This window comes from Uloborus diversus, chromosome 8 (assembly GCF_026930045.1).
Source record: "Uloborus diversus isolate 005 chromosome 8, Udiv.v.3.1, whole genome shotgun sequence".
Lineage (NCBI taxonomy): Eukaryota > Metazoa > Arthropoda > Arachnida > Araneae > Uloboridae > Uloborus > Uloborus diversus.
The window spans coordinates 98,481,585-98,507,074 of record NC_072738.1 but is presented as its reverse complement, the minus strand read 5'-3'; the positions used below and the strand labels follow the sequence as shown (position 1 = coordinate 98,507,074).

The following is a 25,490-nucleotide window of genomic DNA, read 5'->3' as shown; positions in this document are numbered from 1 at the left end:
AAAAATAAGTTTTCATATTTCATTAAAATTTTTCATGTAGTTTTGTTAAAAATTAATCATAGATCTTATAATTAAATATCTGTTTTGAAAAATTACTTCTAATCAATGGATTGGGGACTATTTCATTGAATGTCGTTGGTGTACGAACACTTTTGGGAGCCACTGTATATATATATATGTGTGTGTATGTATGTTCCCTATACAAATGCACAGTTTTCGTCGGATCTGAACCAAATCTGGAGCAAAACAGGAAGGTACTTGGACACCCGAGAAGGAACGTAGAAAGGTTTTCAAACGCCAAAAAAGTATCAAACCGTTCGAATTTTAATTTTAAGACCCGAAAATGGCATTAAATAGCTCTTTCTACTCGATTTAATTAACCAACCATTTCGATGATAGCGCCATTCGAAAGCCTGCGAAAATACCCATGAGGTTCATTCATTTCCTTCGAATTGCAAAATAAAAAGGCAGTAAAATCACCTTGTAAAAAATAAAAAGCATCATTAAGCCTAATGGAATGGAAATTTTATATCGAAAATATATCGTTTGCGCTATCTCATTTTAAATTACGTGAAAACAATTCAGAATATTGACACTTTTTTTTTCTCGATTGTGACTAAATAAAATTTTGTTTTCTTTTTTGAGATACAAATTTTCCCTTTTAATTATAATTTGGCTATTTATCTTCTTTCTTTTTGCTTTTGGATTTTAAGTGTTGCGTTTAATTTATTCGGGAATTTTTGATTTGTCGTTTTCTTTCTTTAAGAAAGATTATTTTGTCGGAAAATTCAGAATATCTTATTTTCTCTAATTGAAGCCTGATTATTAAACATGCGTCATATGAGAGAACTTTTGTTTTCGAGATAGACCTTGCAAAGCCAAGCAATGCAGCTAGTAGTAAATAAAAGTAAGGTTGCAAAGAAATTCTGGAAGGAAGTCTGTGGCGGGCCTGCGTCCAGTAGACCCCACTGCACTTACAGCCTTGAAATTTTGTATAAAATTACTTCGAGCCCCGTGGGTGTGCACCTGGGGGTTTATTATTTTTTTTAATTCGAATTAGTTTTTTTTTTTTTTGTAATTAATTTTTTAAACTAAACTTTCGCGTAAATTGCCTATTATTGCCTATTAAAGGGGTGAAAAATGACTTGCACACATTAATATTATGTATCATTAGAAAAAGTAAAATTTTTAGCTTTCTACAAAATTTGTTTCAATGCTCTAACTCAGTGTTTTTCAACCTTTTTCATGACACGACCCCCCTAGTATCAAAAAATATTTCGCGACCCCCCCCCCCCCCGACCTTTTTTATTTTATGTATGTTAAAAATATTTAATCCATACAAAAGTTTTAGGCGTTTGCGTTATTAGGATTCGAATATAAATATATAATTAAGTACGTAAAACAGTACAGGTTCCGAGTGCTACCGACAGATGGCACTGGTAGTCCCCCGCGCGAAAGGTCCACAGGTTTCGAGACGTTTCGTTACGCTTCGAGATGATTCTCGCTAGAATGCGCAGGCCTATAAAAGGGGCGGTCGGCTACGGCAGTTGAGTGCATGAGCGCAAAGCAAGTGAAATCGGAAGCAAGACCGCGATACGTGAAAACGATTCGGAAGTGAAACTACGGTGTTATACGGACTGTGTGTAAGATATCAAACACTTGTTTTACGTATTTATTTGTGTTGTTTGTTTTCATTGAAAATGGATAAATTTCTGAAAAGATCATCAGAACTATCAACGTCTAGCGGGAGTAGTGGAATAAAGAAAAAACGTCTTTATGACGAGAATTATTTGAAATTTGGGTTTACTGTGATTGACAATAAACCGCAGTGCGTAATTTGCTTTGAAATTTTGTCAAGAGAAAGCATGAAGCCATCGAAGTTGGTACGCCACCTAAACACAAAACATCCTAATGAAAAAAATAAACCCGTGGAATTTTTTGAGCGAAAATTAAAAGCTCTTGAACATCAAAAAACTGCTATAGGACAAATGTCCAACCTAAATGAGAAAGCGTTGCTTGCTAGTTATCGAGTAGCTTTTCGTGTGGCTAAAGCAGGAAAACCTCACACTATCGCCGAAAATTTGATTTTACCAGCGGCTTTAGATATAGCAGAGATTATGTTTGGCAAGCAAGAGATCGAAAAGCTCAAAAGTATACCTCTCTCTGACAATACTATTCAACGCCGGATAAGCAATATGGCGACTGATGTTCGTGATCAAGTCATAGAAAAAATAAAGAAAAGTTCTTTTGTGTCCTTGCAATTTGATGAATCAACGGATATTGCGGGTTGTGCGCAGTTTGTAGCTTTTGTGCGTTTTGAATCCAATGAAAAATTAATTGAAGAAATACTATTTTGCAAGACACTTCCCACAAATACTACAGGTCAATGCTTGCATGACATATTCATTGAAGCTACGCAAGATATGAATATCGATTGGGCACAAAAATGCATTGCTATTTGTAGTGACGGAGCAAAAGCCATGACTGGTGCGAAGAGTGGATTTATTGCTAGACTGAAAGAACAGATGCCAAACGCTTGTTGGATGCACTGCTTTCTCCATCGCCAAGCTCTTGCAGCCAAAACCTTGCCACAAGAATACAGTCAAGTTCTACATATTATTATTAGTATTGTAAATTCTATTAAAGGAAAAGCGTTGCAGACTCGATTGTTTCGACTCATTTGTGATGATATGGGGGCTCTCCACCGAAATTTGCTTTACCATACAGAGGTTAGGTGGTTATCGAAAGGCAAAGTACTGACCAGAGTTATGGAACTTCGCGCTGAACTATTAGTATATTTACAGCAAGCCAAGTCACATTACTCTGAATTCATTTCTGACCCGGAATTCCTTTTGAAACTGGCTTTTCTTTCGGACTTATTTGAGCATTTAAATAACTTGAATAAAAGTCTTCAAGGGCGGGATGAAAATGTCATTACAGCAAAAGACAAACTCCATGCCTTTATCAAAAAAATTGAATTCTGGTCATCATCTATAAATCAAAACAACTTTGATTCATTTTCGTCGACACAGTCTTTCATTGAAGAAGTCGGAAGCGAGATAAACATCAATTCATATATATCTGGTATGAAAATGGTGTTAGATAATTTGAAGAAGGAATTATGTCATTACTTCTCAGTGCAAGAGATATCGGATAGCACTGGGCAAAGATGGATCTTAAATCCGTTTTTAAATGCAGCTATAAATGAGGCGAATTTAGCAACTAAGCTCAAAGAGAATCTGCTAGAATTATCTGCCGATGGGATGTTACAATTGGAATTCAAGTCTGAAAATTTGGATACCTTTTGGTTAAAAAGAAAAACAGAATACCCAGAATTAACAAACGAGGCTTTGAAGTGTTTGATTCCATTTGCTACCTCGTACTTGTGCGAGTTGACATTTTCATCAATGGCCCAAATAAAAAGTAAACTAAGGAATCGCTTAAATTTGGAAAACGATTTAATACTTAATGTTGCAAAAACGGATCCACGATGGGAGAAATTGATTGAACAAAATCAAGCGCAACCTTCACATTAAAATGAACGAGTACTCGAAGATTTTATTTTTTGGTAATGAGTGATATGTGTAGTATGTTAATGTGTAATGTGTATAAATAACATAACGAGTATCATTTTGTAAACTTTTTTCTTAATATATCTACCTTTTTAAAATTTATTGATTTTTTACTGAGTTCTCGCGACTTTTTTCTTAGTATATCTACCTTTTTAAAATTTATTGATTTTTTACTGAGTTCTCGCGACCCCCCTACAAAGGCTTCGCGACCCCCTGGGGGGTCGCGACCCACAGGTTGAAAAACACTGCTCTAACTTAAATACGGCAGGAGTTATTTACATTTTTATCTCGAACTTTTTTAGGTTTAGCTAAAATGTAAGCACTACTTCCTTCATTAATTCTATCAGTAAAAAGCGAAGGAATTGTCTCACACATTTCTTTTGACACCATTGGAAAGAGCGGCTTTTTTTACTCCAGATCTAACTCGACCTATCGTCGGAAAACTAAGCTTCTATCTCCAAAGGAAAAAAAGTTACAAGCAGTTAAAAATCAAGCTTGAATAATCTCATTTCCATTAAAGTTAGTCATGTTATTTTTGATGTTGCCCAGTTACGTCTTTTCGATTCTCATGTTTCTTCTTTCTTATTCACAAACTTGAAGGGTTTCAATTTTAACGGAAAATCTTAGGGTCAACTCAATTTAAGCCACTAGCTACAGAATAAAATATATTACTGAATAACACTAATATGAAAACAACTTTTCAAACGTACAAAACTGCAGTTTTGCAATGCTCAGGAGCCCCTTAGCCCCCACGACTCTGCAAGTTGGGACGCGTTATTTTGAAATCCGGGGAAGGGGTGCTTTTTGATTCAAAGGGAACTCAAAGTGGGTTTTCAATGTCTTTCTTTCTAATTGACGATTTAAATCTTTGCGAATCAAATAAGATTGTGTGGGGTTGGTGAACGTTAACGAGCAGCGAGAAGAGCCCCCTAGTTAATACAAACAAAACTAAAGAGCAATATTTTTCAAAATCCCTGTCACCGGTTGCAACCACATTTCGCAATGGAAGAAAAATCAGTGAATTTCAACTTGTTTTTTTTTTTTTGACTTTCAAGCTTACAATCTGCAGCGCCATCTATTGAAACATTTTTGAATTAAAATTAGAAACTCTGGGGATGAAACTTTACGGACCACCGCATGAATTTTTCTGCAAGAATTGTTTTTTTTTTTTTTTTTTTCATTTTTTTTTATCATGAACCGTTTTCCTGCTAAAAATTTTGGAAATCAGTCAGTCTATTTTGGGACACCCTGTATAATACATATATGTTTTACATACACTGTTATCGTTTTAGCTACACAGGAGTCTCTCGTATAACACGGTACTTCCACAACACGGTTTCGATATTACACGGTACCCAATTTGCGATTATTATAACACGGTTTCGATGTTACACGGTACGAAACTTGAATTCAATACTTCTTGGTTTTGATGTAACTCGAATGTTATATTTATAAAAGATGGAATTTCATTTTTGTTTAATACATTCTGTTAATAGTTGACAATTCTAATAAGTTTTTACTTTGATTTTATGAATTTTGGTTTCAATATAACACGATACATCGATATATATATATATATATATATATATATATATATATATATATATATATATATATATATATATATATATATATATATATATATATATATATATGTAACATGATTTTTCTCATTCACATACATAATTAGTATTAAAAATGAGTAAAAATGTTATTTTAAAAATTGTCTCGTATGCCACGGTTTTGGTACTACACGGAACGAATTAACCGCGTTATAGAAGGGACACCTGTATTTTAATCCTTACCAGTATTATTGATTTTTTCCAGCTATTGTACACAATATTATCATTTTTTGCCTGTTTGGTGGATTATCCATGAATTCGCTTATCAGCGGTTAACGAGCCACCCTATTCAGCAGTGAATCGAGAGTTTATCACACAAAAGTATAAAAAATCTTTTTAACATTACGAGATGGTTTTATGTCAACTATTGAAGCAAATTCAACAAAAATTGGTATACAAAGTTGAATGATGATGATGCTCGTAACATGTATGTGATACTAGCGGTACCTGCACGGCTTCGCTTGTTAAAATTAAAAGGTCATTTGGTTCGCCTTTATATTTCAAATTAACGCATAATGAATTTCTCGCCAATTTGCTATGTTCATTTGCTATGTTAGGTCCCATGTAAAGATAATTTAGTAACTTCCTCGCCCACGTTATGATAATTTGCTCGGTAAAATGCTCTTAAAATTGAAATAGAAAAAGAACCAAATGGAATTTCCTAAAAATCGCTTCGAGGTGCTCAGCCCTATCCTTAGAACTAATTTTGTGCCAAACTTCATGAAAATCGGTCGAAGGGTCTAGGCGCTATGCGGATTACAGTCATTCAGATACCCCGACATCCAGAGACACATACTTTCAGCTTTATTATTAATAAAGATAGAGAACGAAGGGTAGGAAATTTTAAAGTTTATGTTTCTTTTTTTTTAAAAGATCTCCACTTTACAACAATTAAGTAACGAATTAATGTAAATAATATTTTTTCGGAAAAAAAAACACATCTTACAGGAGTTTCTAGTGTTAATAGTCTTCGAATAAGAACGAGTGTTCCTTTCTTTCCCCAACGCTGTACCATTGCGTTTCGGTGTTCACATCCAACTCTCAGTGTTTTACAAAGGAAATTTAAAAAACTTTTTTTTTTTCTTTTACAGATAAACTGCAATGGTGGTTCTAACAAAACATGTCAACATTGGACCGGTCTTGTAGTAAGTTTAATATTAGCGTATATTTTGCCGCATGAGTGACGGTAACTTTCTAATATTCCATTTTAATGTGTTTTCTTGATGAATTTTGTCGTTTTAAAACAATGTCGTTGCTAAGCATGTACGGACTGTTCGGCCGCGCAATGTAACAGACTCTTTTCTTTTGCTTTTATTCAAAATTACAGTTCAGAGCAGAATAAAAGTTTGTAGTTTTTCTTGTAACAACATAGATAATATCTAAAAGTAATTGTTCAACATAATATTTTACCACAAAAAAGTACATGATGACAGAAATCTTATGTTTAAGGAAACCACAAAACAAGTCACATCTTATCTAAACATTACAAAGCACGTATAAGTATTTTAAGAATTTTGAACATTTAGAGGACTTATCCTAAATGCTGATATTTCCTTTCAGCTTCGGTGGTTTCCCCTGTGTCATGTAACCAATTGAATAACACGTCGTAATTGAGAGAAAAAGAATTCGATTCATTGCGGCAACTAAGTAGCGGTTAATGCATAACTTTGGAGACAAAAAAAATTAAAAGAAACAGTAAAAAGGAGAGCTTTCAGCTGTTACCGATAAAGTACACTATTATTGTAGCTATTAAGTATTAATATAAAGGGTGAATTTGATGGAATCTTCCATACGAAAGGGGAGATAGAAAAGCCCAAGCGGAGCATAGAACCACCCATTATCGTGTCCAATTCTTAACCGAAACCGAGTTATGGTATATTAAGAAAAATGAGCAAAAAAAAAACTCTGAGAAAACGATCAATTTTTGAGATTCCTGTAGGACCTACACACAAAATAAGTACATATTTGTAAAGAGCAGACTAAATCCTACCAAATGACACTTTTCTCATCCAGAGAGTCAAATTTTATAGCGCGCCACTAGCTTTGAAACATTGGACACACCCAGAATTGAAATGGTGCCAAAGTTTTCAATCGCTATTTTCAAAAATAACCGTATGAGCTACAATCGGGCAAATCTATCAAAAACTCACCAATTTCTCTAGTTTTTGGATAATTTAATAACAATCATATCGAACTTCAAGTTCAGCAAAAATTTAGGCTTTTAACTGTAAAAAGATTCAGAAATGTTCCTGGAATATAATGGGTAGCTGATGTGCCCAATTTCTGCCAGTAACATATCTTGCAAAATCCAGGAACGTTTTCCGCTAAAATTCAGGAACCTTCCTGAATATATTATAATTGAAGCCCCCTGAAAAAATAAGAAATCTTCCTGTTTAAAGCCAGTCGTGTCTACGGAAAGTTAGAGCAGACTTAGGAAGTTTTAATATTATAGCTTGGCATCTTCCTGATATTAGTCCAGTCATTAGTCCATCTTAAGAAAGATATTAATGTATTGGAAAGGGTTCAAAGGCGGGCTACGAGGCTAATAAATGGACTTTCTCATTTAGACTATGATTCCAGTCTTAGAAGGATAAAAATGGTCTTGAGCAAAGAAGAGACCGAGGGGACATGATTCAGTTGCTTAAACTTATTAGAATGAAAGATGTTACGGGGGTGAAGTTTAGCACTGAAAACAGGACAAGGGGTCATTGTTTTAGGCTATTTAAATCTCAGGCTAACATGGATATTAGGAAAAATTATTATTATAGGTGGGTAGTGGAACCTTGGAACAGCTTACCGGAAGAGGTGGTAATGAGCAAAGGAGTAGTAGTCCAGTCATTATAGTAAGTTCACCTCGGAATTCGAGATACCCAGGTGTAAGTTTGTAAATACTTGTATATTGACACCCTAAAAGTTGTTTCAAAACCTACATATGGTAGGGTGTACGCAACTATTAAATTTCAAGGTCAAAAGTCACAAAAATCGGTTTTTTGCGCTTTTTTTTGTAAATATCTCATTTTCTATGTTTTTGTTTTTTTTTTTTTTTGGCTGTTTGTATTTATTATCAACTAGCTGTACCAGACGCGCGTTGCTACGCTAACAAAAAATACATCATTATACTGATTTTCTTGACAATCGGTTGAACGGGGCAGAAGTTGCTACTCTGCAGTGCCACTTGGTGGCGAGTGGCTTCAATGAGCATATTATGCACCTTTTCCGTGGAAAAATACATATATATATAGCAATTTTCATAATAATCGGTCCAGGTATCAAGTGAAGCCGTGACTATACCCAAATTTTGTACTCACGCAGTTTGCAAGATCAATCAATTGCTAAAAATATCAAATAGAAAAAGTTTTAAATCCCCCCGTTGCATGAAAAGCCATAAAACAATAAAGAAAGAATTTATTTGTTCAATGGCAACAGCTAACTTCTTATCAATGCTAACTTCTTCACACGAATTAATTTCTGCAGCCGATAATTTTATTCATATTTATCCAATGGATTGTGACTTAAATTGGAATAAAAAAGAAACTATCGATCGGATTTTTTTCGAACTGGTCTATAAACATTCCCAGTACCAAAAATAACAAACGGTGAAAGTTTCAGCCAAATCTGCCGGGTAGTTTTTGAGTTCATGGATGACATACAGACAAACAGTCATTTATATATATATATAGATATTGTAGAATAAAAAATTCTCTACATATTTTGTTTAAAAATTTTTTTTATATGGTGAACCGTTTTCGAGATAGAGGGCGGAGAGCGCGCGGTCACAGGATCATTTCAGGTCAACCGGTGCCTCCGGTCGAAAACGCGACATATATAGTTGATGAACTATCGATAAATCAATGATTATAAATATTTGTCACTTTTTATTAACTATTATATTTTATCATTTTTTTCCTAACCAATCCACTTTTTTTTCAGCATTAATTTACTTAACAACACTTACCTGCCCATTTAATTGCAGAACTGTTAATGAAAATATAGGAATTATATTTGAATTTTAACCTAATTAATATTAATAACTTTTACATGTTGAAAAAAGAAACAAATAAATTATGAATTAATATTTTTATTAAAAAATATCATTCAATATATTTATTTTTATTAAAAGTAAAAAAAATGGAATTAAAGAATACAAAAACTACAATTTATAATTTTAATCATATTAGACAAATGTCGTTGAAGACGATAATGAAGACCAGTTTGAAATTTACCAGCAGCCAGAAGACGACAATGAAGAGGAAAAAGATGATTAAAATTATAAATTGCAGTTTTTGTACCCTTTATGCCATTTTTTTACTTTTAATAAAAATAAATGTATTGAATGATATTTGTTAATAAAAAGATTAATTCATAATTTATTTGTTGCTTTTTTTTTCATCATGTAAGAAGTTAGTAATATTAAATAGGTTAAAATTCAAATATAATTCGTAGATTTTCATTAACAATTCTGCAATTACTTGGGCAGGTAAGTGTTGTTAAGTAAATTAATACTGAATAAAAAGTGGATAGGTTAGGAAAAAAATGATAACATATAATATAATAGTTGATAAAAATTGACAAATATTTATAATCATTGATTTATCGATAGTTCATCAACTATATATGGAGCGGTTTCGACCGGAGGCACCGGTTGACCTGAAGTGTTCCTTTGACCGCGTGCTCTCCGCCCTCTATCTTGAAAACGGTTTACCGTATAAAAAAAATTTTTAAACAAAAGAATTTTGTATTCTACAATATTGATAATAAATACAAATAGCAAAAGAACCATAGAAAATGAGATATTTACAAAAAAAAAAAAAAAAAAAAAGCGCAAAAAAAAGATTTTTGTGACCTTTGACCTTGAAATTAAATAGTTGCGTACATTTTACCATATGTAGGTTTTGAAACAACTTTTAGCGTGTCAATACACAAAAATTCACAAACTTACAGCTGGGTATCTCGAATTCCGGGATTCTTACCTAATTTAAGCTTAAACAACTGGACTATATATCAAGAAAGTTCCAAGAGTATTATTGCAAACATGGCCAACGCTAAGCCAGAACTGCTGGCAAGTTACGAGAATTTAACCCGCCTGCAATTATTGCTAAGCAACGTAGTCCATACTTATTCGCTCCGTCTGGGAGCTTAACTAGAATGGACGGGCCGTGATTGTATTGAAGCCGATACACTTTATAAATACTCTCAGTTAATCTTTAAACTGGGAGCTAACAATATTTTTCACAACAGTGAAAAGTTTGCATTCGTACAACTTGTAGCAATTCAGGAAACTTTTTGAAAATGATACTTGATTTTTTAAGGAAGTGAGTAAAAAAACATTAAAATCCCGAAACGTAACACGAAAATACCCAGTAACGTTTCGGAATATTTTTACAGTGTCGTTTGAATTAGTGTAAAAATCTGCATTCGTTGAAAAAAGAAAACCAGCAAAGAATCGCAATTTTCTGTTTAAAAATGTCTTTTACACGTATGCATGTTGCTTTCTTTGTTTAAGAAAATTATATTTTTATATCAGAATATAATTTTAAACATTTTATTAAGTGAAAAAACACAAGAGATAACAATAAGTAGAAATAAAAGAAGCATTACTTTCCTGTACTTTTCACAAAGGAAAAATCAATAATAAAAAAGTTATACTAACATCAATGAGTACATTTAAACAACCTTCAAAATTTACGATAGATGCTGAAATTTGTCGCTACCTCCCTTACCTTTTCGCGAACGGAAACAATCGTTGCTCTACCTGAAATTTCATTTCTTAGTTTCAGTACTGTTCCATCAAGCCAATTGTTCAACTCCTCCAAACTGGCTACTTCTGCTTTTGTGAACTTCTTGTTTTAAGAATCCCCAAACAAAGAAGTCCACTGCAGTCAGGTCTGGTGGTCTAGGTGGTCAAGGAATGAGGACCATACAACCAAACCATTGGGGATACTGTTCAGTCAGAAAATCCGGAATAGCATTTGAAGAATGTGTAGGAGCTCCATTAAGGTGGAAAATGATTTTCGCTCTCTCTGAAACAGGAAAAACATCAAGTAAGCTAGGCAAATGGAGTTGAATGAACTCTGAATATGTGTTTCCTGTTAGGATACTTCGAAATACATACGGACCAATCAAATGATCTCCGATTACGCCAAACCAAATGTATAAGCTGAATCAAGTTCGAAACCATGAACTTCGGGTTAAGAAATGATTATGTTCAGCATATTGGTCGAAGTTATGTAAATTTATGATGTCCCCTCTATTGAATAGCGACTCATCAGTTCACAGTATGTTTCTGAGAAAATGGTGTTCTTTAATGTCTCGGGCTAGTAGTCATTTACAAAATGTTACCCGCTTTTTTAAATCTGAATTGCGCAATTCTTGTACTAGTGTGAAATGGTAAGGGTTATACTTGCTTTTGTGCAATGTTTTCATAATTTTACTTTGAGAAAGTCCACCTTCCATAGCAGTTGTGCGTGAACTCACGCCTGGGTTTTCCACTACTCGGTGCGGCACATACTCCTCAACATCGGCAGAACCTTGATCCTGGCCCCTTTCCTGGTTCGGAGGGAGCGAAAATCATTTTCCAACACCATGGAGCCCCTACATATTCCTCAAATGCCATTTTGGACATTCTGATTGAAAAGTATCCCCGATGGGTAGGTTTTACGGTCTTCATTCCTTTGCCGCCTGGACCACCAGACCTGACTCATTTGGATTTCTTTGTTTGGAAATTCTTAAAACAAGAAGTTTACAAAGCAGAAGTAGCCAGTGTGCAGGAATTGAACAGCCGGCTTGATAAAACGGTAGTGAAACTATAAAATGAAATTTCACTTAGAGCAACGGTTGTATCCCTTCGCAAAAAAGCAAGGGCAATCAAAAGCTAATCAGGTGTGGCGGCGACCAATTTCAGCATTTATCGCAAATCTTGAAGTACAATTTAATTGTACTCATTGATGTTAGTGTAACTTTTTTCATTATTGATTTTTCCTTTGTGAGAAGTACGTTAAAGTATTGGTTCTTTTATTTCTACTTAAAGTTATTACTTTTGTTTTTTCATTTAATAAAATGTTTAAAATATCATTCTGATATAAAATTATCATTTTCTTAAACAAAGAAAGCAACACGCTTACGTGAAAAACAAAATTTAAAACAAAAAAGTGCGGTCTTCTCTGGTTTTCCTTCTTCAACGAATGCAGATTTTTACACTGTTTCAAACAAAAGATTGCATTTCTGCTTGATTTGAAGCCCAATATGGTTTGTTGTTGCGTCATCTGAAAGTTAGTGAATTGTTCATTTTTGGTACATACATTTGACCGATTGTAGCTCAAAAGGTTGTTTTTCAAATTGTCAATTGAAAACTTTGGCACCATTTCAATTCTGAGTGTGTCCCACCTTTCAAAGCTGTAAAATGCGACTACCTTTATGGAATAAGTGTCGTTTTGTAGGATTTCGTCTGCTCTTTCCAAATACCTACTTATTTTGTGTGTAGGTTCTACAGGAATTTCAAAATTGATCGTTTTCTCAGAATTTTGATTTTTTTGCTCGTTTTTTTATATCTACTACAACTCGGTTACGGTTAAGGATTGGACATGATAATGGGCGGTTCTATGCTCCGCTTGGGCTCTTCTGTCACACCCTTTCGTAAGGCAGATTCGATCAAACTTACCCTGTATAAGACTTTTAGGTAATGGAATTATTAGACGATTTCATATGCACGCCATGGGCGATAAGTTTTTTTTAAAAAATTCATCAAACATTTTCTGAGAAAAAACACGGGATTTGGTGTATATGCACTTGTTAAGCATTAAAAAGGGTTTAAATGAGTCAATTTTTTGATTAAATGGGATTTTTAGTAATCTCACTTCAAAAATCGTTATTTTTTAATTTTTTAAAATTTTCAAATTTATTTCCAATAAAATATGTTATGAAACTCATATAATGACTTTAGACTGTCACATGCTTTTTTCTTTATTGGGGGGGGGGAACCGCAAAATCTGTAAAAATATCAGTTTTTTCACCACAAAAATATTTTTTTTTCTTTACCAATAAACACAACTAAATGTTCAAAAACAATGTTTAGATAAAAAATGGGTCCTTTTTTATTTTTAGAGAAAAAATTGTTCAAATAGATTAAATGCTTTTGAAATAGTACCCAATTCAAACCGAGTGTTTTACTTTTTTTTTTTTTTTAATGGCCGATTTTGTGCAGAGTTTCAGTAGGCTGTAACTGAAGAAAAACAAAATCTTGCAAAATCCTTTTGGGATAATTCATATACCTCTTAGATCTAACTAATGTGACTAAAAAAAAAAAAAATCTGTGAAGGGTAATGAGACAGTTCCTGTCTGATCTGAAATGGAATGGCTCAGTTGACGGATTGGTGGTTGTAGCTTGGGGAGGGGGGGGGGGACCAGCAGCTGGGGGTTAATGTTGATATCTTTGATATTTGCAATAAAGCTAATTAGTTAACATGAAAAGTATCATCATTTAAGTAATGAAGTGATTACTAGTGAAGTAAGTAATTATATTTATTAAACTGGTAAGTTGAAAATTTTATACGGTATTAAATCGAAGAATTATTTAAGTGAAGTTAAAACAGATTTAAATCATGCATTTGTATTAGAACTCTCGGATATACTTTTACCTATTATTAAGAAAAAAACTACTACCATGAAATGAAAATAGCTAAAAATTAGTTTTTTTTTATCTAGGGAATGAAATACATTATGTTTTAAAATGTAAAGTAATTAATATCTATAAATGTTTGAAGATTTTGAAAAAAAAAAATCGGATTTAAATTTTAAAAAATCCAATTTAAATGTAAAAAATCCAACTTTTTTGATTTAAAAAAAAACAAATATCACAAATGCGGGAGCAATGCATTGTAAAACGTGTATCTACAGTGCAAATGGCTAAATTTTAGGAGATCACCTTTATCGTTTGCCACGCATGCGCAGTGATTTGACTTTTGAAAAGTAGCTCTTATTTCCTGGGATACAAGGACGAATCTAGGAATTCTTCAACAGAGGGGCAAAATTGCATTCAACTTCCATTTTGGAAAAACTACAGTAGGATGTTTCCTCCTACCATCATCAAAGATACTTTAAATTCGCATTTCTGAAACTACAGTTTCGAAAAATTAGCTGGCGGTTTAAAATTGAGTCTTAAAGGGTACCCGAACCTCTTCTCTCTCTAGCATTAGAGATGGTAAAATTCCGATTTTGAAATCCCAATTTCAAACATTTTTGGATAGGGAGTCCCGAACCTCATCCTTTTTCCTTACGTCACCTAAGATGGTTAGTAATTGAATTCTCAAGACTTCAACTCCGGTACATTTCCGGTGATAGTTCCCTTAAATTTATGAAAAATTGTCTAAAAAACTTTTGGAACTTCAGTGTTGTAAAATTGCCGATATGGTACCTCAAGGGAGGGGGGGGGGGCGTTCGGACCAATCGCACTTCCCTTGTATCTGTCCGGTGGTCATAAATCAAATTAGGAGCTATATGTTCGAAATAAATAAGAGAATGAGAGTAATTTTTTTAATTCTAGATTTTATCAATTAAGATCTATATTCTGGATTCAAAAACTGGCAGTATTTTTTTTTACGAGAAAAAATTTGTTTTGTGTGTGCATGAAACATTAAAAAATATGAGCACCTCTTTTAACTTCTTTGTAAAATTTTGTTTGGTAAAATCTTTAACCGATTGATTGTGCTGGTAGCTTTCCAGATGTTTCTAAAACACGTCCTGCATAAACAGTTGAACTGGATTTATTTTATATTCTATATTTTAGAACAACTTAAATAACATAGGGCAAAGTGGTTATAAGTAAAGTCAAACGTATACCCTTCGGTCCTTTCATCTAAAATCATTTAATCTTCACTTATATGGCAGCTATCAGTAAAATTTTAAGTTCAATAGCCATTTACTGTTTTTGAGGAAAATTGACAAAATACAACTGAGTTTATATTTGATATAGCATAACGATTGAACTAAAGCAAGATTGCAATCCTATAATATTTGAAAAAAAAATCGTAGAAATTTTTTTTGCGACGATAGCTTTTAATTTATTCTAGTAGAAAGTTTTATGCCACCCCATTCTCCCCTCCAAAAAATCATCTCTTAAATATCAGCAAAAAGTGGAAACTTAAACCTAAAAGTATTTCGCATACATTAAATAAACAGATAAAAATTGATCATTGTTTTTTCTTTTGATTTTGAAATAAGAAATATTTTTTCGGAACTCTACTTAAGTGTAATTTTTTTTTATTGTGCAAATTAGGTAGTTTAGACATTATTCGGAATCTATATTTAATATATTCCTAAAGAAACAAATCATTGCAAATTGTCACCTTTCCTGATCACATTGATGAAATCCAGTAGTAAAATATGATAAAAAATTTGGTACACGAACTTTTGACCATAGTGGAACATCAAAAATTTATTTAAATAGAGGTAATTTCATGAAAAGAACAAAGGTATAGGCACTAAAAAAATTACAGTTATTTATGATATTTTTAGATCAATTTTTTTAATTATGTGCAAATTACCCCATTCCAAGTCATTTACACGAAAAAGCAAATGTCATTAAGCTATTTAAATCAAATTTTTCTTCCGAAAATTCAGTGCAGCGTACTCTTTCATTAATGCAATGTAAAATAACAACAAAAAAAAAAAAATGAAGTTTTAAAAGAAGTTCTTGTATTTATTATATACCAAAGTTAAAAAAACCTGTATTTTATAACAACTTTACCGCACCAAACCCTAAAAATAAGTCTTCTTCTTTCTTTCGTTTTAACCGCAGTCTCTTTAAATTCACTTTAACTCTAATAAAGTGAACGGAATAACAATTTTATGTTGCGCAAATGGTGACCATATGCATGTTATCAAGATGGCTACCCTAAGAAAAAAAAGCATGTAAACTTATGTTGTAAAGGGAGTTTTGGTGCTCTACTGTATTAAATATATTTCTAACACATAACACTCTGTTCTGTTAACATCGTTTAAAAAAATGTTCCGGAACATGTGTGAAATCAATACACTGCAGGATTGATAAAAAAAAAATTATTGTAACTTTTCTTTGTTACGTCCCTGTAATTGATTTTTTTCCTTCCATTTATTGAATATTGTATTGCTTTTCAGGAAGAAAAAATAATTTACCAATCAATATAATTCTCTATTGTTCGATCACATTTTTCTACTTCCTTTTACATAGTAAAGGAAGCATTGTTATCGCAAAAAAAGTCCCTTAAATTTAGGCCAAAATTTCCACTTTACTCATTCCCGATTTTTGATCCGGCCGTACGTAAAGACATACCTAAGAACTTACGAACTCCCGAAGTATCCATTTTGACGATCCCCGAGTTAAATATCACAAGTTTTCTCGTGGCGTCTGAATTTGCGAATGTGTCTATCCATGTACGTATCTCGCATATCTCAAAAACGGTATACCGTAGAAGGTTGAAATTTGGTATGTAGACTCTTAGTGGGGTTTAGTCGTGCATCTCCTCTTTTGGTAGATTCCGGCTGCTCAAAAAGGAGTTTTTTAAACCTCTTTTGGGAAAATCAGTGTTGATTTCAATGTAAGTTCAAGTGATGTTGTAATTTGGCAAACACTTGGCGATATGTCGCCAAATTTTTGGTCGAGTTAAATTTCGTCACCAAAATGGCGACAAATATTCAAGTCGGTGACAAATAAGGCGAAAAAAAAATTTATTTTTCGAATTTATATTATTGGCGATATCTAGCGAGTTACTATATTGAAACAAGTTAAAGGCGTCGATATTGGGGAAATAAATCTATGTAAATAAATTTTTTGCATCGGTTCGCGATAAATCAGGGGTAGAAAATATTTAAAGCATTGCCTTGTTATTTTTTAGTTATTCAAAAAACATGTATTGTTTAATAGATGTAAAAGGAAGTAGTGTGTTGTTCACATCAGAATACATATTTCGAATTAATCACATTTAAAGTTTGTGAAGTAAATAGGTTAGCATATATTTTTTTAATCATTAAAGAAATAGCGGGAAGTTACATCCGGAACTAAACGAGCCTACCTTCCCGTTTATCAGCCTCAATTTTCTAGCATCTAGTCCATATTCTCTTAATTAGCTAAAGTTAAATTATGTCAAGCATACTTTTTTAACATCTTACAGTTGGTTTTAAAGATCATAATATACCTGTCTCATCAGGTAAAATGAATACGTAAAAATAAATAATTTAGCAAATTAAGTAGTAGCATGTTTTAAACAGTGCAGCTAATATAATTTAAAAACTCTTTAATACTTTAAAAAAAAAGTATAAGCACATCAAAATAAATACGTTCTATTAAAAAAATAGTGTGTTTTTCTTTCTTTCGGGAAAATATAAAGCGCATTTTCAGAGCGAACAGCAGTACACTGTAAAAACGATTCAGTAACGTTCCTGGAAGGCAGCTGATGTGCCCAGTTTCAGCTAGTAACATATCTCGCCAAAACCAGGAATGTTTTCCGCTAAAACTCAGTAACCTTCTTGAAATTACCCTGAAAAATTCAGAAACCTTCCCGTTTAAAGACAGTCGTGTTTCTGTAACTTCAGAGTAATCTTGGGTGGGCGGTAAGCATGGCACCTTCCTGAATGATCAAGGCAGTTCCAAAAGCAGTATTGCAGCCATGGCCAAAGCAAAGCAAGTATCAAGCAACTCACTTGCTGGCAATTTTCGCAAAGCTACGTAGTCCAAAGACTAACTGCTCCCTTTGGAAACATACTCAGTTTGGACCATCCGTAGTCAAACTGAAGCCGATATATGTTATAATTACTCTTAGTTATTCTTTATACTGGGAGCTTAAAATAGTTTTTATAACAGTGAAAAGTCTGCATTCGTGCAACTTACAGCATTCCAGGAAACTTTTTGACAATAATACTTAATATTTCCAGGAAATGGGTTAAAAACCATTGAAATCCCAAAACGTCACACGGAAATACTCAGTAACGTTTCGGAATTTTTTTACAGTGATTCGACAAAAATATGGGGACATGTGAGATATTTTGCTCATTGACTATCTTAAAAGAGAAAATAATTTATCTATGGTGAATAATGAATGGCATTACTGAATGGATTGAGTGTTAGAAGCAAGAAAAAACTGTAAAGGAAGAAATAACAACTTCAAAAAGTACAAAATACAGATTGCTGCAGACACGTGTTTCGGCGTTATAGGGAACGCCTTTTTCAATGCAAAAAGGAATGATCTTATGGAGGAAAATATATCCGAGAAAAGTTTTTCTCGGATGTCTTTTTACTCAAAAGCTCATACTTTTTGCACTAAAAAGTCGTTCCCTGTTACGCCGAAACACGTGTCTGCAGTAATCTGGAATTTGTGCTTTTTGAAGTTGTTATTTCTCAAATTACTTTTCAGCACAAAAATATTTATTTATCTTAAGTAAAAACTGCTTCCCTTACCAAAGAATGATATGCTGTTTTATTTAAACAGCAATTAATGGTTTATTATTATTATTTTCCACGTATCGTTTAAAAGGTTAAATGTCCACAAATCACTTGGACATGTCAGCAGCTGTCCTATCTATGCATTTGACTGGAAAATGATTGAGTGACGTGTTATATTTTCATTATCGAAGAGTTCATTTTAAGAAGTTTCAGCAAGTAGCTATTCTCGAATATTTGATACATAAATTGATACATATCTTTTTTTCTACAAGGTTCTACACAATTTAATTGACTGCTCAGATATCGTCAATTCGATACAACTTGCTGTCCCAAGTAGGACTCTTAGGAGTCATTCTTCTTTTAAAAATATTTTTACCAGACGGAACTATGTTGATAATTTTTGTCTTTATAAATTTTCTAAACTTTTTAACATTCGTTGTCATGATTTAGATATTTTGAACTTGTTATTTTACAATTTTAAGTCTTTATGTTTTAATATTTTAAATGTATAGTTTCTTTTAATTGCTTTGTTTTATATTGTTGCCACTGTAATTGGATTTTTTCTGTAGTATGCAATGCTTTTAAAAAATAAATAAATAAATAATGCTACGTTTTTTAAGTGTTCTTAAAAACACTCATAAATGCTCTTAAAATTGAGTTTTTTGCTCAATTTAAAGTTTTGATCTTTATTATCTTTTAAGAGTTGTTGTTTTTTTTTTTTTTTTTTTTTTTGTTTTGTTTTTAATAACTGCCCTGTTATTTCTTGAAAATTTGTATAAAAACATTTAATTTTAACAGAACATTTTTTTCATTTATTTATTTAGGATTGTGGGTCTGAAGTTGTAGAAGAAATTTTTCATAACCAACTCTGTGGCGCAGCTGTAGATACTCAGAAGAAAATTAAAAAATGGTAGTCAGCAATCAGAAAGTGAAAGCTTGAAAATGATTTTAGCACATTTCAAATTCCGAAAACTGCTCAGCCACCATAAAGACAACTGCATTGTATTTTTATGCTCCAGTGTAAAAGGTTAATAAACAAATCAAGATAAATCTGGAAAATGCCGCCTAATCACTTGCTTTTTTACTCTTGGGCTGCCTCATGGAGCATTGAAAGGCAATGTCGTCTTACTTGCTTATATTTTTCAGGAAAAGTTTCTTCAATGTCGGTCAACCGACGTAAAAGGGTTTTATTTTTATCGATTGCAGTTTTCAGTTAAACAAATTTCGACGACGATAACCCTGAAGGAAATATAATTTTTATTTCAAAGCCATTGCATTTTGTGTTACTTTAAAGAATATAGAGAAAGAAATTTTAAAACAAACCTAAAATCAAAACACTTTTTATTTCAACTGATGCAAATGTCATCAAAAAAAAAAAAAAAAAAAAAAAAACAAATCTGCACAGCATTTGAAAAACTATAAGGTTAAGATTATAATCTTTGAAAACAAAGACTTCAGGGCTCTGTTATTCTCTAGTCCCTCCACAAAAAAAAAAAAAAAAAAAACTCCTGCTCTACTACTTGTTCTTGAAATCGTTTTGAATGATGCGAGAAAAAGAGCACGATTATTTTTTACTGTATCTGTGCAAGTATCTTCGATCAGAGATGAATAAAATTTTTTCCAATAATGAAATCACAATATGACACGCGTGATAAAAGCGACTTATCGATGTCAAATTTTTTAATGTGCGGAAATGTTTCTCTATTTTTACTGTAAAATAAGGTTGTAGTGCAATGTGTTCCTTCATTTGATGAGAAAAGAAGTCCGTTTTTATTTAATTATTCAAAAGAAAATATAAACTTTGAAGTATAATCTCCAAACTTCATGAAAATTGGTCAACATTTCTTGTCTTCACGTGATACAGCGACATTCCAGCTAAAACAAATTTTTAGAAAATCTTTCTAAAAATCTGCAGAAAATTTGAGCATATTTGGAACATGTTTTCTGCAGAAAATCTGCAGAGAAAAAAACAACAATAACAAAAAAAAAAAAAAAATTTTTTTTTTGCTGAAAGCATGCTCCAAATATGTTAAAAGTTTCGGCATTTTTTATCGGAAAATTTTCTGAAGAAAGCGTGTTTCAAACATGATCAAATATTCTACAGATTTATTTTTAAAATGTTCTTCAGAAAGTCTGCAGATAAACTGCAAATAATTTACCCCACAAGTTAAAAATAGTAGCTATCAATTAATAACAAAAGAAATAAATGCGATGAAATGCCGAAACCATATTAAAATTAAAGCTTCGGGATTTCTTTAATAAAAAGACATAAATTAACTACAGATAGCTGTTTCAAGGGTGCTTAATAAAACATCTAATAAAAACTTGAAGTAAGGCAGATCAAGTCACATTTACGAGGATTTTTTTCAATGAGTTTTCTAATTTTTTCGTTTGACCTTAGGAAATTTTAGACATTGTGGTTTTATAAAGCATTTAATGAAGTCAAAACTCGTACAGTCTGTTGTTACTCAGCTTGTGTTTTTAACTATATTTTTTTTTTTTTTGAGTTCAAGTTGGTTGTGTAAACTTGCCCCGAACACGGGGCAAGTTTATGTGTCGAGTGGGGCACGTTTACGCATATTAAAATTGATACCAAGGAGTAAGTGAAATAGATACCTATTTGACCACATTTAAATATTTTATTTCTCTTAAAACACTTTAAAAATAAGAAAATAATTAATTACTTTATAGTCCTAAAATCATAGGACTTATTGCTAATTTAAAACAGAAACTATTTAGTCATCTTCTTCATCACTGTTAGATTTTACTAATAAAAATAAAGTATTTCTATTAGCATACTTGTCACGGGACTGCGTTTTGACATCTAAGACATGGAACCCTGTTTTGACCTTTTTTCGATTGGTTGTGTGCTTTCAAACAATATATGCAAGCACAATTTTCATCTTCGTAAACAGAATCGTTCATTAATTTTCTTTTTACAGAGTGTATTAACTTTTTCCCTGTCGCAGGTTTTTGTTTCATTCTTTTTCTTTGATGTTTTCTATTCTTGCTTCAATAGAAACTTGTAAGTTTTAAAGTAATTTTTCCTTTTTGTTTTGTTCTGCCCATTTTGTTTTATTTTTTTTCTTTGTAACTTCTAACTGCTCTTGTCGGAAGGCTTCTTTAATCGGACTATCAGTTAGGATTTTAAGCATCCTTATTTTTATTCCTTTCCTAGTTCTTTTGCTTTGATCTTACTTTTTCAAATGGTCTCAGTTAGGGTTGTTCACATGTGATGATGTGGAAGGCCTACTGCAGAAAATACTTCCGGGTTACCGATAGGCCTTTTCAATATTTTGACATCTAACGTGGTTCTGTTAGTGTTTTGAACTTAATGTCATCTTTAAAATAAAGAAAATGTATTAAATACTGAATAATATAAAAATATGAAACTGAACAATCATGAAAACAACACTATATGATTGTATGTTTTAAGATACGAATCTTTAATGAATTTGAAATGATCGGTGATTTTCAAAACTAAATAACGTGAAAATACTAAAAATTTATTTAAATGGTACAGAGCGGAAAAAAGCGTCCGAGGCTTATTTAGAAGTAAGACAGAGTAGTAATAGACACAGTAAGAACGTGCGTAAATGTGCCCCGATGAAAATGCGTAAACGTGCCTCGTCGGAAATTTTGGGTTAATTTTTAACCTGAAAAAAAAAAAAAAAAAAAAAAAAAAAAAAAAAAAAAACCTGACATTTTGAACTCTAATTATGTTTTTTGCAATCACGAGTTGCAACAGGGCCCTACTCACTGGGAGCTATTCTTTCTAGAAACAGCTCCTGTCCCCCCCCCAAGCCTACCCCTCCTCCTGGGCGGTTACGTGTGTATAATTGTTTGTGTGTGTGTGTGTGTGCAGGCGTGTGTGTATGTGTAAGTGCGCGTACGTGCCTGTGTTGGCTTGTGTGTGTACCTAGACCTGTGTGTATGTATAGGCGCGTGTGCGTGCATGTGTTGACTTGTGTGTGTGCGTAGACCTGTGTGTATGCACGTAGGCGTATGTGTAAGTGTGTAAAGGCTTGTGTGCATCAGCGTGTGTGCGTGTGTGTATCAGTGTGTATGGGTGTGTGTATGAGCGAGCGTGTGTGTAGGACATGTACGCCATCGACCGGGAGAAACGAATTCCAGGAGACAGTGCTCGGAGCCGCGCCTACAGAGGCCGGTGGGCGGTGGTGCTGGTGTCCCTGGTCCTAGCTGAAAAAGGAACCAGAAGCCAAGGATGGTCAAGTAAGGACAATAAGCAATCGTGATTGCTCAAAAAAATAATAATTTTTCTGTCCATACAAATAAATTGTCAACAGAAGGATAAAATTCTCCTATTTTTATATCCTTATATACTATGTCTATAGCCGTTTTTTGGTTTCTACGCGAGATCTTCCTCAATTCTTGATTGATTTCTTTGATTTACAACTTATTTTAAAGCTAATCGTGCAGGCTACTGACGAAAAATAGACCCACGCTCTAAAAACTGTTTTTTTTTTCTGTCAAAAAAACCTGTTTTAACGAACAAGAATGAGGTTTTCGGTTAAATTTATAACTTTAACTTTCACAATGACCGACAGAGATGAATAGCTTGATCGGCAGAGCGTTCGAGTGAAAACCAAGAGCATGAGTGTTCGGGTCCATGTCCGGACAATCTGCATCAAAAAATTAGAGAAATATCGCGTATTACATGAACACTTAATAAAAAGGAGAAACAACTATGAGGGAGTAGGACAGCAAGATGGAAACGCTCCTTGCTGTTATGGATACTTGATGCAATATGGAGCTAAATTGCAAAGCTTTTTTTTTTTTTTTTTTTTGTTTGTTTTTAAAGCTTTGGTTCCGGTAAGAAAATTAAACCATGATGTAAGCGAAAATATAAGTATCCGTTATAAGATTTCAGACTACAATGAAATTGTTTTTTGTTCAGAAAAAAATAATAAATCGTATATTGAAATATAGATTCTTCTAATGAGTTTTTGAATCTTTGTACAATTAAAGAAATTAGTACCTCAATTCGAAGGGTAATATATATATTTTTTCTTCTTTTCGCAAAAAAAAACCAATAGCCTATCACATTTTTACTACCTTCGAAAAGCTACGCTTAAAAAAGAACTTAGTTCAAATTATTTTGTATTTTAACCGTGCTGTTAAATGATGAACACGTGCTGCCATCTAAGCCATAACGGTTCAAGTAGCCTAAGATAACAAATTGTAAAATTTTTCAAAAATAAAAATATTTCTCCTCAATATCTTATCTTATATATTATTTCTGTGAATTATTTTTCTGTCAGTATGCGAGATCATTCTCATCTCTTGGAGAAATCCCCCCCCCCTCATTTTAAAACTTATCAGGCCGGCTAATGACAAAAAATAGACTTACGGTCTGAAAATCAAATTTTCGGAAATGCCCCTTGCAGTTGCAAATCCATCTGTAGTTCTTATGCATTTTTCTTTATTTTAAGCAAAGTTCTAATAAAAATTTCCAATTTTTTGCGTTCTTTCGGCAAGCAAAAAATTTAAAGTTAACCTCTGTGTGTGTGTGTGTGTGTGTGCGTTTTTTTTTTTTTTCATAAAGCTTAAAAGCACTGGACTTAAATGTTCGGTTAAATTGATAAGTTTTTTTCGGTAGAACTTTCGGCTATAAACTATCTGAACTTCGGGCAAGCTCGGGCTGTCCGACATATTTGCAAATTTACATTAATATTACGCATTACATGTACTCATAACATACAACAGATAACACACGCAATAAAATAAATTCAGTGGGAATGCTACTTGGTGTTTCGACTCCTTTATGCAGGCTACAGTTATCATTCAGAAAAGTTGACTGTTAATCGAAGGGTGTTCTTCCTTTTTTTAAATCTTTGACCCAGTCCAGACCACTAAGCATAATTTAAGCATGATTTTCTAATAGCAGTGTTCGACTTTTTCTACAAATGAAAAAAATACTACGCCAAATTGAAACTACGAGTTTCCCCCAGTAAACCTTAAAATTATTTATTCGAATACGGTATAAAACACTAAAATTATTATCAACTTCATTAGTAAGAAATCATTCTCTACTCCTCTGCTTTCGACTGAAAAAAAAATACATTTTGTCTACGTTTCAAAAATTACACTTAAAAAACGGACTCAGTTCAACTGGTTTTCGTTTTGAATTTTAAGTGTTCAAATAAAAGAAAAACATGTGCCGGCATTTAAGCCGTAACGACTAAATTAGCCTGCTAAGGGAAATTTTTTAATATTCAAAAATAAAAACACTTATTTTTAATCGAATTTATTACTTTTCTAGAATGTTTGTTTCAATTGCTTCGTGAGATCTTCCTCATTCTTTAATTAAATTCCATGCTTTGCGAATAATTTTAAATCGTATCATGCTGGCTAATGACAAAACATAGACGCATGATCTTATTTTTTTTCGACAAAACGCTTTTTTGCTGTTTTTTATTACGCATTACTTCAATAAATAGCATTCGAAAAGGAAGGCTCAATTGCTAGGTTTGTTGGAGTGTCGTGCTGTTAATCAGAATGGCCCCAGTTCGAATCCGTGCCAATAAATATCTCTTTAATGTTTCTTTTTTTTCCGTCAGATGCTCAAAAGGGCAGGACTATTTGCCAGAACCTGTTTTTTCACATGCAAAATTACTGCTTTTTCACAGGTCACTCAGTCACACTTTTAATGATATTTATCTTTGCATTGAAAATACATACAACCAAAAGATGAGCGATGATCAAAGTATCACAACGTTGTATTTAACGAGGTTTTGTTACTGATGTCTTCAAATTACATGCCTTCTCTTGTGCGTTTATTTTTTTTCCGTTTACTTTTTAAGGTTCTTCTTCATAATGTTCTTTCTTTGAAATTTTTAAAATGCTAACTCAGATAACTAAACA

General features: G+C 32.8%; 1 protein-coding gene across 1 annotated transcript in view; it reads left to right on the top strand.

The window, feature by feature from the left end:
• The window catches only part of LOC129227844 (uncharacterized), a 57,970-nt gene extending 38,316 nt beyond the window's left edge, over window positions 1–19,654 (top strand). The window contains exons 5-6 of the mRNA XM_054862461.1: window positions 6,286–6,339; window positions 19,430–19,654. Coding sequence (XP_054718436.1) covers window positions 6,286–6,339; window positions 19,430–19,519 — 144 coding nt within the window. The 3' untranslated portion in view covers window positions 19,520–19,654. The remainder of the gene's footprint in view (window positions 1–6,285; window positions 6,340–19,429) is intronic.
• Window positions 19,655–25,490: the final 5,836 nt, after the last annotated feature.